This window comes from Labrus mixtus, chromosome 8, assembly GCF_963584025.1.
Source record: "Labrus mixtus chromosome 8, fLabMix1.1, whole genome shotgun sequence".
In the NCBI taxonomy this organism is placed as follows: domain Eukaryota; kingdom Metazoa; phylum Chordata; class Actinopteri; order Labriformes; family Labridae; genus Labrus; species Labrus mixtus.
The window spans coordinates 4624977-4637510 of NC_083619.1; the positions used below are offsets into that span (position 1 = coordinate 4624977).

At 41.6% G+C, this 12534-nt stretch overlaps 1 protein-coding gene across 1 annotated transcript in view; it reads left to right on the forward strand.

The window, feature by feature from the left end:
• astn1 (astrotactin 1) overlaps positions 1 to 12534 on the forward strand; it is a 412066-nt gene that overhangs the window by 83017 nt on the left and 316515 nt on the right. The window contains exons 3-5 of the mRNA XM_061043889.1: positions 3350 to 3600; positions 3911 to 4053; positions 9115 to 9267. Coding sequence (XP_060899872.1) covers positions 3350 to 3600; positions 3911 to 4053; positions 9115 to 9267 — 547 coding nt within the window. The remainder of the gene's footprint in view (positions 1 to 3349; positions 3601 to 3910; positions 4054 to 9114; positions 9268 to 12534) is intronic.

The window sequence follows — 12534 nt, forward strand, 5'->3', positions numbered from 1 at the left end:
GTAGCAGCCCGACTCTGTCATCTCTCCACTAATGCATGTCCACAGAGCCTGTTTGTGCATGTCTGTGTATTTTGGGTCTATCTGTGTGAGAAGCATGTCTCTCAATAACAGAGTGTAAACCTGAATTTCCCTCAGCAGGCTGAGAGCTCAACTACCGCACATGTTGCTTGCAGGATTGCAAACTCCACCATAGATGGAGTTGGTACTAGATGGTACTAGAACGAGCTGCACAGCTGTATATCCAAATGTCATGCCGTGGCCTTCACTGACCAGTTGATAAATAGTTAAAGAAGTATTTGAGTTTGAAAAGGAGACTTGGTGACTTTCAGTGAGGGCTGAATCATTCCAAATCAAATTATGGCGGTCTCCTTTCTGACCACTGTGCATGCAGATTTTTCTGCATAAGTGCCCCATATCATGGTGTCAGTTGTTAATGTCCTTGACTATGCAGATTAAGCAAACAACTTATGCAAATGGAGCGCTACTTTTGCCAATTTAAATTAATATGAGGCACCGAAACTCTCATTTTCATGCAGCCTGAGAATTCCTAATATGTTTGAATGGAGGAATTGTTTTATGTAAATGACTGATTACAATCTGTAATTCATTTCATCATTCTGGCTTATCTTTTTCATAGCTCTGCTTTGTTTGACTGAGCCGACACAGTTTAACTTTAAGCGTCTTTTTTTTCTTATTCATTTTTTCTCTTTCCTCCTCACACATGAAACATGTTTTTCCTCTGCTGTTTTGTTAGAATAATGCTTTTCAGGGGCGTCTTCGTCATGATAATTTACACAGTCTTAAGTCAAATGACGATATGAAGGTAAAAGAAGTAGAAAGAAAAAAACAACGTTTGATTATTTTGAGCAGCAGAGACTGAAACATTTGTACATTTCTTGCTGGAGGGAGAACCTACCGAGTGTTTCTCTTCTAATTCTTAGAGGGTATGTAATTTTCCGACTGAGAGGGATTTGCTTTTTTTTATATTCGTCTTCAGTGGCAAATCATTGCTGTCACCTTGACATTTCCATAACGCTTTCTGGCATTTTCCAAACTGCACGGTGTGTCAGAATTTGATTTTGGTTTCCATCTGGGCAGCATCAAGATAAGCCACAAAGAATTGATCACATGAACGTACAGTACATGTCAAAAGATGTCTCCTTACAGTCATGTCTGCATGCTATCTTTTTATTCTTCCTGTCACTGCTTTAATTTGACGCCTTTCAGTCAATAGGGACGAGTTAGAGCTGTCGAGTTATCTGCATGGAGGAGATATGGTCTGATATTTCAAACTGTCCATCGCCTTGACTTTGATCCATATCCTGCTTCTTGGCTGGATTCTCTGACTCTTCTTTTTTTCTGCCCCCTCTTTGACTCTCTCGCTCTCTCTCTCTCTCTCTCGCTCTCCCGTTCTCGCTCTCTCTGCTTTCTGTCTGATTGTGTCTCCGTCCCGCCTGCTAACCTGTCCTCGGGGCAGGCTCAGCGCCCTTCATCTGTCCATCTCGTGCCCGAGCTTGATCCTCTGTCCCTCAGGTGCTGGTGTGGATGCTGCCACATCCCTCAACCCCACAAACCCCCGCTCACGATTCATTAAAATCACAAAGACACAGAGTCAAATGAAAGTGGTCATGTAACCCGACCCAGTCGTCTGGTATCAATGCTTCCTGGAGTACAAATACAAGCTGATACTCAAAGTCATATTCGACTATTGTCTCTTGTGTTTTTACAGGCTGTGAGTTTTTTTCTCTATAACTTTTCCCTAAGAGACGAGCAGGCAGACTATCATTCAGGTTTCAAACAAAAAAACCTGAGGTTAGCCAAACTTGTTTAGGATAAACCAAAGGCAAACAAACTCAAAATAGAAAGAAGGCAGACTACGCTGTGTTTCTTACCCTGTCATTAGCTGATTATAGTATTGATCTGTGTTTCAAAATCTCTACAATTACTTCAGCAAGGAGCTATGATTTAATTATTACTAATCATGTAGTCCATAACAAATCAAATGAGTTGTGATAACCTAGAATTATCTTGAAATACAGTGCTTTCTAAAGCATCAAGAACAGAACAAAGAGCGTCTCTTGCAAAGCATAATCGTGGTTGTTGTTTGTTACAAAGACAATCATGAGATCAAAACAATCGCCTTTTATACACTAACTACTGTAATCTTCTGACTTCTCAAAGTGTTTTTCCACTGCAGGTCACACCTACACATTCACACCCTGATGGTAGAGGCTGCTGTGCAAAGTGGCCATCAGTATATCCCATTCATACACATTAATACACCGCCAAAGAAGCAGCAGGAGCAACTTGGGATTAAGTGTCTTGCCCAAGGACACATCAGACATGTTGCTGCAGGAGCTGGGGATCGAATTCCCAACCTCGCAGTTGAGAGACGACCGACTCTAACACTGATCCTCAGCCGCCCCAGCATGTAGTCGTGGCTATACCAGAAAACTGGAAGTCAAACAGTGGACAATAAATAAACTTACTGTTTATTATTAAGAAATGGTTTTGGCACTTGGGGCGGCTGATCCAGTGGTCGGGTGAATTATGGATTTGGACCATTGAAAAGTTCAGGTTTTGTTTTTGTTTGGTGGGGCCAAATGGTGGACTTGATGACACACTGGAGTTCTTTAATAATTCACAAAGTCTAGCATGCCTCGTCCTGCAATGTGAACCCAAGAGGTGGTGGTTGTTTCATTGTTGAGCCGACATACAGTAGGAGGTATACCAGGGGAGAGACAACTGTGAGGTTAAAGGTCAAAGCAGAGTGAAGAGTGTGTGTGCATGGCTTGAGTGTGTGGCCTATGTGAAGCTCCTGCTGTTGGTTTATACGTCCTGCCCCTTTTCTGCGTTACTAAAACGCGTTAAAAATCCCACACTGGGACACTAATATGTGGGTTCTGACAGCGGGGCTTGTAACAGCACTGCTGCAGACTTGCATCAAAAATCTCTGTATCTCTTTGTACAATTTGCAAACAAACAACAAAAAAAAGGTTTCTGAAGTTGATACTTGCTGACCTTTGATTACAGATTACCCGAGATCAGCCTGGAGCCGTGTTCTGAACTCATTGTGCGATGTTTCAAGGTGAAATGAACACACGGTAGCATGAGGCGCCCCTTCCACTGAAAAAAAAACCTCTCCAAGTAGCGTTCACTAAATTGCATCTACAACATTTTTCAAATTGTGCTGTTGGCATCACAGCTTTGACTTTGATCAATATTCCACTTGGCACAATTCTGTCAATATGTTCTCCCCTTTGACTCTCTCTTCTCTCTCTCTCTCTCTCCCCTCTATCCCCCCATGTTCTTTCTGACTCCCCTCCAAATGCCACCCTCCTCCCCTCAGGGCGGGATGATCGCCCTTCTGCTGTCCATCCTGTGCCTGGTCCTGATCCTCTACACCCGCAGGCGCTGGTGTAAACGCCGCCGCATCCCTCAGCCCCAGAAGAGCGCCAGTGCTGAGGCAGCTAATGAGATCCACTACATCCCCTCTGTGCTGATGGGGGGCCAGGCCAGAGAGAGCCTGAGGAACTCCAGGGGTCAGGGCCCGAACTCCAGCGGCACCCTAAGCATTCGGGAAACACCGATTCTAGATGGGTACAAGCAGGGTTTGGGTGGATGTGGGTGAGATGTAATCAGAAATACTAAACCCCAACACATGCAGTAGCTGAGAGTAAATGGATTGGAACTGATTTGTCTCCAATTTCAGCTGGCAACACTTTTTCTAATTTACTCAGTTTTGAAGCTGAAGATTAAAAAACTTCTTATCTATCAGAACATGTTGTCGCAAATTTGAAATCTACACTGCATCATCAAGCATGTTAGCCGCTTGTAATATTCATTCTAAGCTAAATAAGTCAAGTGATGTGACATTAATTGATTCCCCCCCCTATCTTCATCCCCCCAGGTACGAGTACGACATCACCGACCTGCGTCACCATCTGCAGCGCGAGTGTATGAATGGTGGCGAGGAGTTTGCCAGCCAAGTCACCCGTACACTGGACTCCCTCCAGGGCTGCAATGACAAGAATAACATGGACCTTACACCTGGTACGTTGACTGACGCTCAGTCAGGAAAAGACTGTTAGTTGAGTGTGCGTGAACAGTCAGCAGTCTCAGCCATGAGGGATAAACGATAAAAGATGATAATTTCTCAGTCGAATCTTATTAGTTTTCTATCCAGTACAACCATTTCATAGTTGTTTTCTTTTTTGCATTTTGTTATTAAAGTTACAAAAAAACTTTCCAATTCTCAGAGGATGGAGTTATCTATCTGGGAAATATTTAAAGATGTATAGTCAGAGATAACACTCCAGAAAATATAAAAATGGGACATAATACATGATTTCTCTGATAGTATCCTCTACTGTCAGCTGTGGAAGTATCTGCACACAAGGCCAGATAGCCCCTTGAGCTAATGAATGCTAACAGTGCTCTGTGTCTGCTGGATGCATATATATGCAGTTCAGATGACAATGATACAGCTTTTATTTTAAAAGGAATGTCGAGTCATCAATCAATTGATCTTTATTTCTTATAGCACCAACTCATAACAAATGTTATCTCAAGAGCAGGTAAAATAACTTACTCTGTGTTATATTATCTACAAAGATCCAAACTTAAAGGAAGGGTTGGTCATTTTCAAAAACTAGCATGATTTTGAAAGTAGCATTCCCTCAGTGCTCCGTCTACACTCACCCCCTCCCCTCTGTGCTCCCTCTAAAGCCACGCCCCCTCACTTACATGCACGAGCGCTGTTGCCCCAGAAGTGGACCTCAGCTCATCTCTTGCATTGTGTAGAAACTACGTCGTCTCATGTCTCATTCAGCGGTAAGTAAACACTAAACTATTACATGTAAAAAAACACTATTTTACTACTCACAACGGCAAACAACAAACTCATAGTATAAACTCCATCATCTGTGACGTGCTTTGAGTGTGGGCTAGTGCACACGATGGGTAGAGAACAAGCAGGGAGACAGGGAGGCGCCTGATTGGTTCATCAGATTGGTACCTCGTGGCAGACATTGGTCAGAGTTTTTACAGACTTACAAACTGCTACAGATGACAGATTTTCTTCGTTCCTTTTTCAGGGCACATGAGTCTGTCTGGACCTGAAGATAAAAAAATCTTAAAAAGGGAATCTGGAGAAAATTACCAACCCTGCCTTTAATCCATCATGAGCAATAAGCAGCATTTAGCAAAGTTACCGTGGGAAGAGAACACTTCCTTTAAAGTAAGAATATGTGATTTTTTGATCCAGCAGATGTCGCCTTTGAGCACCAGCATGAAACCAAAACAACTCGCGGTGCATTGTTGTGTTAGCATGCTAATGCTAGCGATCTTTATTATGCTCGTATCTTCACACTGCATGTAAATTTACCTGAAATGAGCGTGATCTAGAAACACAGTTAAGCAGTGAGTACAGTATGTTATTCTTCTTTTCTCTAGTCCCTCAATTAAACAACTTTTATACACGAGGGGAGGAGTCAGGCGGCCGTCCCAACGATGTAAACAAAGTGAAGCTAGGACTCGGGAAAACTCTGAAAGCATCACAGACAGTGGGACTCGGGTGTTACACCCATTGTAGACAGTCATGACTCACAGAGTTATTTTCAGAGGATATGGGTTGAAAATCGCATTGTCTTCCTTTAAGAGGCAGAAACCAGTTTCATGATGAACAGACATCTGACAAAACTGTGTCGGGGTTTGAAAGTGGGATAGAGGGAGATGCAAAAAGAAGAAGGATGGAGACAAACAGAGCAACAACAACAATGAATGAGATAGATTTGAAGCTACAAAGTCAGCCATAATGGTAAAGGTATGTGTACTATTAGCAGTAGCAGCTAAGTGTGTTAACAGGCTGATCGGTCTAATGGTAACGTTAGCGACTGTAATGGTGATGGAACGGGGAGGAGTGATTATGTTGATAAGACAGAGCGTCAAAACGGTTAAATTGTCAAGTACTGTAGAGAGTAAAAGTGTAAAAGATGAATTATTTTCTAGGCAGGGAACAATTTAATTATGTTCACACTGTTGCAATAATTGAGCGAAACAGCGTGAAACCAAAGACAACTAATTAAAGTTTAAATTAAATACCTGAACATGGGTTGATTTTCTTACATAGGTGCAAATATTTCAGCAGAAATGTTAAAGTTAGAATAACTAAAGAGAAACAACAGGAGAACAAACTTTCAATATAATGTGTTCTTTAACAGGTTCATAATCCATATAAAAACATTTAAGATCTCAGAGTACAGCAGAGCAGATATTCATATCAAAACCACAGCTTGTTTTTTTCAAAGACTTCATCCCCCACACTTGTAATAACTAAAGCCGTTTGTGTTTCTGCCAATAATTTCTCCTAGAAAGATTTGTATTTTATATTTAATTTTCCTAATCAGTGGACGTTGGAGTGCAGCACCACTCCCATGAGAAGCAGGTACATATACCCTCTGAATTTCAATCAGCAGCTGATTCGCTGCTTGGATTCGTCAGGAGATCAGCGATGGTGACGGTTAATCTGAGAGGGCCGACCTCGGAGGTGCAGGGAGCGCAGTAATCCTGTGCATTATGCATTGAAGATGGTTAAAGGGAGACATGAACATACAGACAGCAAGCCATGCAAAGTATATTGAACTATGGCAACAACTACAGAGGTCACTCAGAGAATGGCAGTGGGAATGAAGGCTGAAATGGTATTTATTTCAGTAAACATGTTTGCTGAGCCGACCTTTCTTCTCTGAAAACAATGGAAAATTAATAAATACATAAACAAGTGAATGAATGTAATATTATGTAGTTCTCATCCCCTGCCTGTTTCCACTTGTAAAATCTATTTTGCTTATATACAGTGCATATGCAGTAAACCTGACAGATGGGATTCATTTATTTTTCATGTTAATCCTTAAAGCTACACTTTGCATGTTAATAAAGGTGCATGTACAAATCGATAAATCAATACATTTCAAGATTTACAGCATTGATTAAATGATGCATCAGGTCCTTTAAGAAGGTTTCATTTGATTTTAGATTTTTATTTTTCATTTTGATTTAGTTTATTAATCCCCGTGGGGAAATTCGGGTTTGACACCCGTTGTTTTTTTTTTTTTGAGGGACATGCTTCTCACACACATAGGCCCAAATCACACACATGCACAAAAAGGACCTGTGGACATGCATTAGTGGAGAGATGTCAGAGTGGCTGCTACACACTGCTTAACAGGGAGCGCAATAGAGCGGTTGGGGGTTCGGTACCTTGCTCAAGGGCACCTCAGCAGTGCGCTGGATTTGCCCTGGCACCTCCCCAGCTACCAGACCAACTTCCATATTGTGGTCCGCACCAGGACTTGAACCAGCGACCCTCCAGTTCCCAACCCAAGTCCCTATAGACTACTTCTGCCACCCGCACGCCTACATGTTGTGTTCTTTGTGTTTTTCCCAAACATGAGATGCATCACTTCCACAGAGAGGGCAGAACATGGCAACATTTGTCTTTAATAGACATACAGTAACATTCACTTTTGTCAAAGGCTTACTGTGCTTCCTAGTAGTGTGCTTCAGCTTCTCCATCTTGAGATTACCCACATTATTGTATGTTTACATTTTATCATTAATACCAGTAGAATTTGTAATTCAATAAGTTAACCAATAAGATCACTTTAGACAATAAATGCCTTTAGAACATTAACTATAGCAAGTTATTAAGTAAAATAATGCTGCTGGAAATGCTTTAAATGTCTGAAAGGTGCAAATATTTCAAAGTTTAGATTATTTTTAAGCGATGAGGAAATATTACAGTGATTATTTATCTTCTTTTTTTTTTTTTAAGAGCAATTAATTCTCTGACACGACGACTCCATATATGATTCCTCCTCTATGGACCATGAATTAAAAACACCATCAGTATCCACCCAGCAGTTTTCAGATATCTTAATCTGATTTAATAGACACTCCAACCGGGAGACAAACATCACATCCCAAAGGTGTTGCTGGTAGTTGGGCTAAGAATGTGTTTGACTAATTGACTATATCATTGTACTTTTTTTTTAAGGTGAATTGTTCCTCAGAGGACGCTGCTTCAGAAAATATCTTCCATTATGATATTATTTTAATGATTTGTATTGTAACTTTGTCTCTTAACATTCCCCATTTAGATGATTTCACCCTCTGATGCCTTCTGCATATTCCCTTAATGAGCTTTCATTTCATGCCAGCTTTTCTCTCTTTAAATTAGCTGTTTGACTTTTCCAACACTCAACAACAGGCCAGATGTTAGACCTGTTTGTTAGCATCGCTGTATGCTCGCTTTATGGTTTTCAAAGCCTCTCACATCCAGCTAAAGCCGAGGCTCACACGGCAGGAGTTTTTAAAATCCTTACAGATTTTGATTTCGGCTAACAGATATTCTTCTCCATAATCTCAAACATGCTCACACAACAAGATGTGTCAAGACATCTTTGCACATCACAGACTACAGGATTCCATTAAGATTATCGTGGCCCAACCAAGGAACTCCAAGCGGGCAGTTAAATGTGTAATTATGATGCTTTGTGCAGAGAGGAAAAAACATAAAACAATCAATCAAGTTTTGGGTAAAGAAATGGACAACCTGGGTTGTGTAATCTTCAGGGAGAGCTGGAGGTCAGATGGTCCTGTGCACCTGTGCAGGTTGCATCTTGCTGCCAGTCGCCACGACTATCCACTTATTACTTTCCTCCCTCGTCTCCTGTGGTGATTGTAGTCACACACGACTTCTGCCAGACTCTTTCATGACGCAATCGTCAAAATTCTAAATTCTAAATATCAAACATGTTTGAGATAAACCAGGGCGTCCCCAACATTAATTGATTAATTTTGGATCTTTATACCACTCGCACTACAAAATAATCTGATAAAATAATCGGTTCAGAGAGTCGGGAATGACCCCGCGTTTGTCGTGAAGGAGGAACCGGACCGATCATCCTACAGTGTGAGCCAGGCTTAAGACAACAACACTTTGTTTTTCCAAACATCTGCAGTCTCATTTTAGAGATCAGTCTTTCAGTTTGAGCTTCTACTACGTCCGAGCTTTTATTTGCCTCCTCATCTAAATACTCCCCTTCTCCACAGTGAGTGATAACACCAAGCTGGCTCTGATGAACAAGTACAAGGATAACATCATCGCCACGAGCCCTATCGACAGCAACCACCAGCATACCAACACACTGCTGCCGCACAACACGTCCACCAGCCAACGCAAACGGCTCTCCAGCAACACCCGAGGTGAGTCACCGTCTCCCGGGGTGATCTGCCCTTCAGATAGAGAGAAGAACAAATAGATCGTCACCACTCAGTGAGTTCAAACACATCCAGCTGCAACAAAAAAAAGTGAATTCTACGGCTCAAATGTTTTAATTTTACAAAAAAAAACATGTTTTATCCTAAAATGATTGGCCATGTTGGCCAATAAGACATCTAAAAAGTCAAACTGAAATTTAGAGTCTTCTCGCATTAAGTTTTAAACACTTTCAGACACTTTCTACTCAGGATTACGTACCTAACAATGTATCGTCATCTGGGGATTAATGTGGTTAAATGATTATTTTTTACTTTACTACTTTTAAATCGCACTTGTTTTACAGGTGTTTGTTCTGCCCTCTCAGTCCGCCTTCAGGCTACAATAGGACATGGAGCGAGAAAGCCAGAGCCACCCAAGCCCTCCAGAGAGGGGGCGTGGTCAGACACAGCTCATTTACATATTTAAAGTTACAGACACAGAAACAGCCTGTTCTGAGCAGGGCTGAAATAGAGGGGTTTATAGACATGATCAAATACAGGATCAGAGTGGATTCAGAACAAGAGACTTCACACACATGTTTTGGAGACCTTTGACCCTTACTTAAACTTGTTGAAAAGGAAGATAATATGTGACCTTTAAATGTGACCCAAATCTTTAATGTTTAATCCGTGCAGCATGTTTTCACAGCTGTATTAACTGAAAACAAAGACTGTCCGTTCCATCAGCTGAGAGAGATGGACGACCCAAAAACATTTGGCTAAAACACATTCTGTGTAACCCTGTTAGTCTTTAGCCTCTGGGTGTTTTGAGTTTTAGCAGAATGAGAGAGTTGCGGCTGTTTGGAGACTTGAAGTCGGCCTCTGTATTCTTGAAATGGACTGCACAACCTCACGCTGCACGCTCTGATACTGCACATACCATGTGTTTTTACCATCTTTTTAAATAATGTTTGCTCTTAATGTTCAAAATATAAAAAAACCTTCCCACACCCATTTCATAAGTCAGGTGTAAGAGAGAGAAGGTAAACTGGTCACTTTTTCAAATCACCTCAGATGTGGCACTTTTCAGAAGTTTTTACATTTGATCTTCATTGCACAGACACATATTAGTATATTGTTGGTCTTATTGGTGAAATTAGCCATTAAGTCTAAATTAAAATTTCAGTTTGACTTTTTAGTGTCTCATCCAGATGCCTCTGGAAATCCACTCAGAGGCTACGGCTCAATCAGACACGAATTGTTTGTGATATAAAAGTATGTCGGAAATATGTGCCACGAATTTGAGTGATGAGGTGACTCAGCAGCAGGATCGCGATGAATCAGTTCTTTCTGTCTGGTGATGAAAACATGGCGAGCCCATGAATGCCAACACACGCTTTGAAAACCAACGTCACAAATAACTTGTTTCCAGTAACTCTGTGAACAATGTGAGGCTTTATCTGCAAGAAACTGAGGATAATCGATGAGTTACCCTGAGAGATGAATGCCTTTTGAACAATACATTGATGGAAATGTTTCCCATGCATGAGGTGTGAATGAGAACATATACATCTCTACGTTCATTGTGGTCCTTTAAGTCACGTTTCCACCAAGCGGTCCAGTTCAGTTCTGTATGGTACGGTACAACTTTTTTGATGTTTCCACTGTCAAAAATTGGGAATGGTCCCACTTTTTTTGGTACCCTTCTGTTGGAGTGCCAAGCATACCAATCTGACCCTTAAGGGTGGAGCTAGACACACGCAGTCCGTTGATTGGTTGAAAGAATCGTCACTTACTATGTGACAGCGGTAATAAAGACAAACAGGAAACGCACCATGTTTAAATATACCATGGATTTTGAGAGAGTCCAGTGTTTCCCACACATAGACGATACTTGGGCGGGCCCCCCGAGGTAACTTTATTGCCGCCCGAGTATATTTCCGACCTGTTTTTATTCATTTTTTCATTCATTCAAAAGATTGCTGTGTGTACAATAGAGCGAGTGAGAGCAGGGGAGAGAGAGCGATGGCTCCGTGCAGGAAGAGATGGGAACCAAGAGAGAGAGAGAGAGAGAGAGAGCACGCAGACCTTCCTAGGAATCATTGATCTGTGTTTACATTCTTCTTCTTTGTTGAATTCATTGGCCGTCTACACTATGTCCCGCCGCTGTGATTTAGTGCTGTATGGTTGGTTGTGGAAATGCAAGCAAGATCAGGATTAACCGTACCAAACTGTACTGAACCAAACCTGACCTCTTGGTTGAAACGTTGCGCTATAGTTATCATAAACCAAAGCGTATTTCTCTCCATGTTCCCCTTGATATTATTCTTGAGTGCTTTCTGTGAGTGATTCATTTGCACACATCGCTATCGTCATCCTCAAGTCTCATCTCTCGTCCGTTCACCTCTGCCTGCACGAGCCGTGGTAGCGTAGGTGTTGTATTCTGTATGACAGGAGGTTGAGGAATACAGAAAAACGAGGAGGAGGTTACAGCTGAAGAAATGGAGAGACATTATCCCATTATGATAAACAAGAGAAAGAAAAAAAAGAAAAAAAGAAGGCAGTGACATTTTCAAAATGTCATTTTGGAAATGTTCAGTTGACCTCGGACCATAATTCACTTTCCTCCACACTTGGCTGCACAGATGCTTTATTCTCAGCCCCAATTAAAAACAATTTTGTGGAGTCAGTCGCAGTGGAGACACTCCAGAAATAAACTTTGTTTTTGGCAGGAAGTAGAAGAACAGTGAGCCCACAGTCAGTCAGAGGGCTTCTCTCACAGTTTGAAATAAATGGAATTGTAAAGCTCCCACAAAGGACTGCAAGAAGAGAATTCATCCATGTCTCATATCAAAGCCACTTCTCATGTATTCTTCTCCCGTGTATCCATTTCAATCATGTTTCATTCATGACTCATGGAAACCCAACATGACTCTTGGGATATTTAAATAAGACCTTTTTGTTTCTTTCTTTGTTCCTGTCTGACCTTGACTGGTTTGGTGTACACCTGCAGGCCCCCACAGCAGCTTTGAGAGCTTAAATCAGTCAAAAAAAAACAACATTCAAGGAAAGCCTTTTATCAGTAAAACAGTGTGAGGAAAAACGATGAGCGAGAGAGAGTGCCCAACACAGACAACCCAGAGAGGCCTGGCTCTGTTGGCAGCTCCAAATGCCAGTGTTGGAATGTAAAAATGTCTGTGCCTAGAGGATCCTGCAGCACGGACTCATTAAAAAGCAACAGAAAGAGATATTTTCAGCTGGTCAGTGAGACTT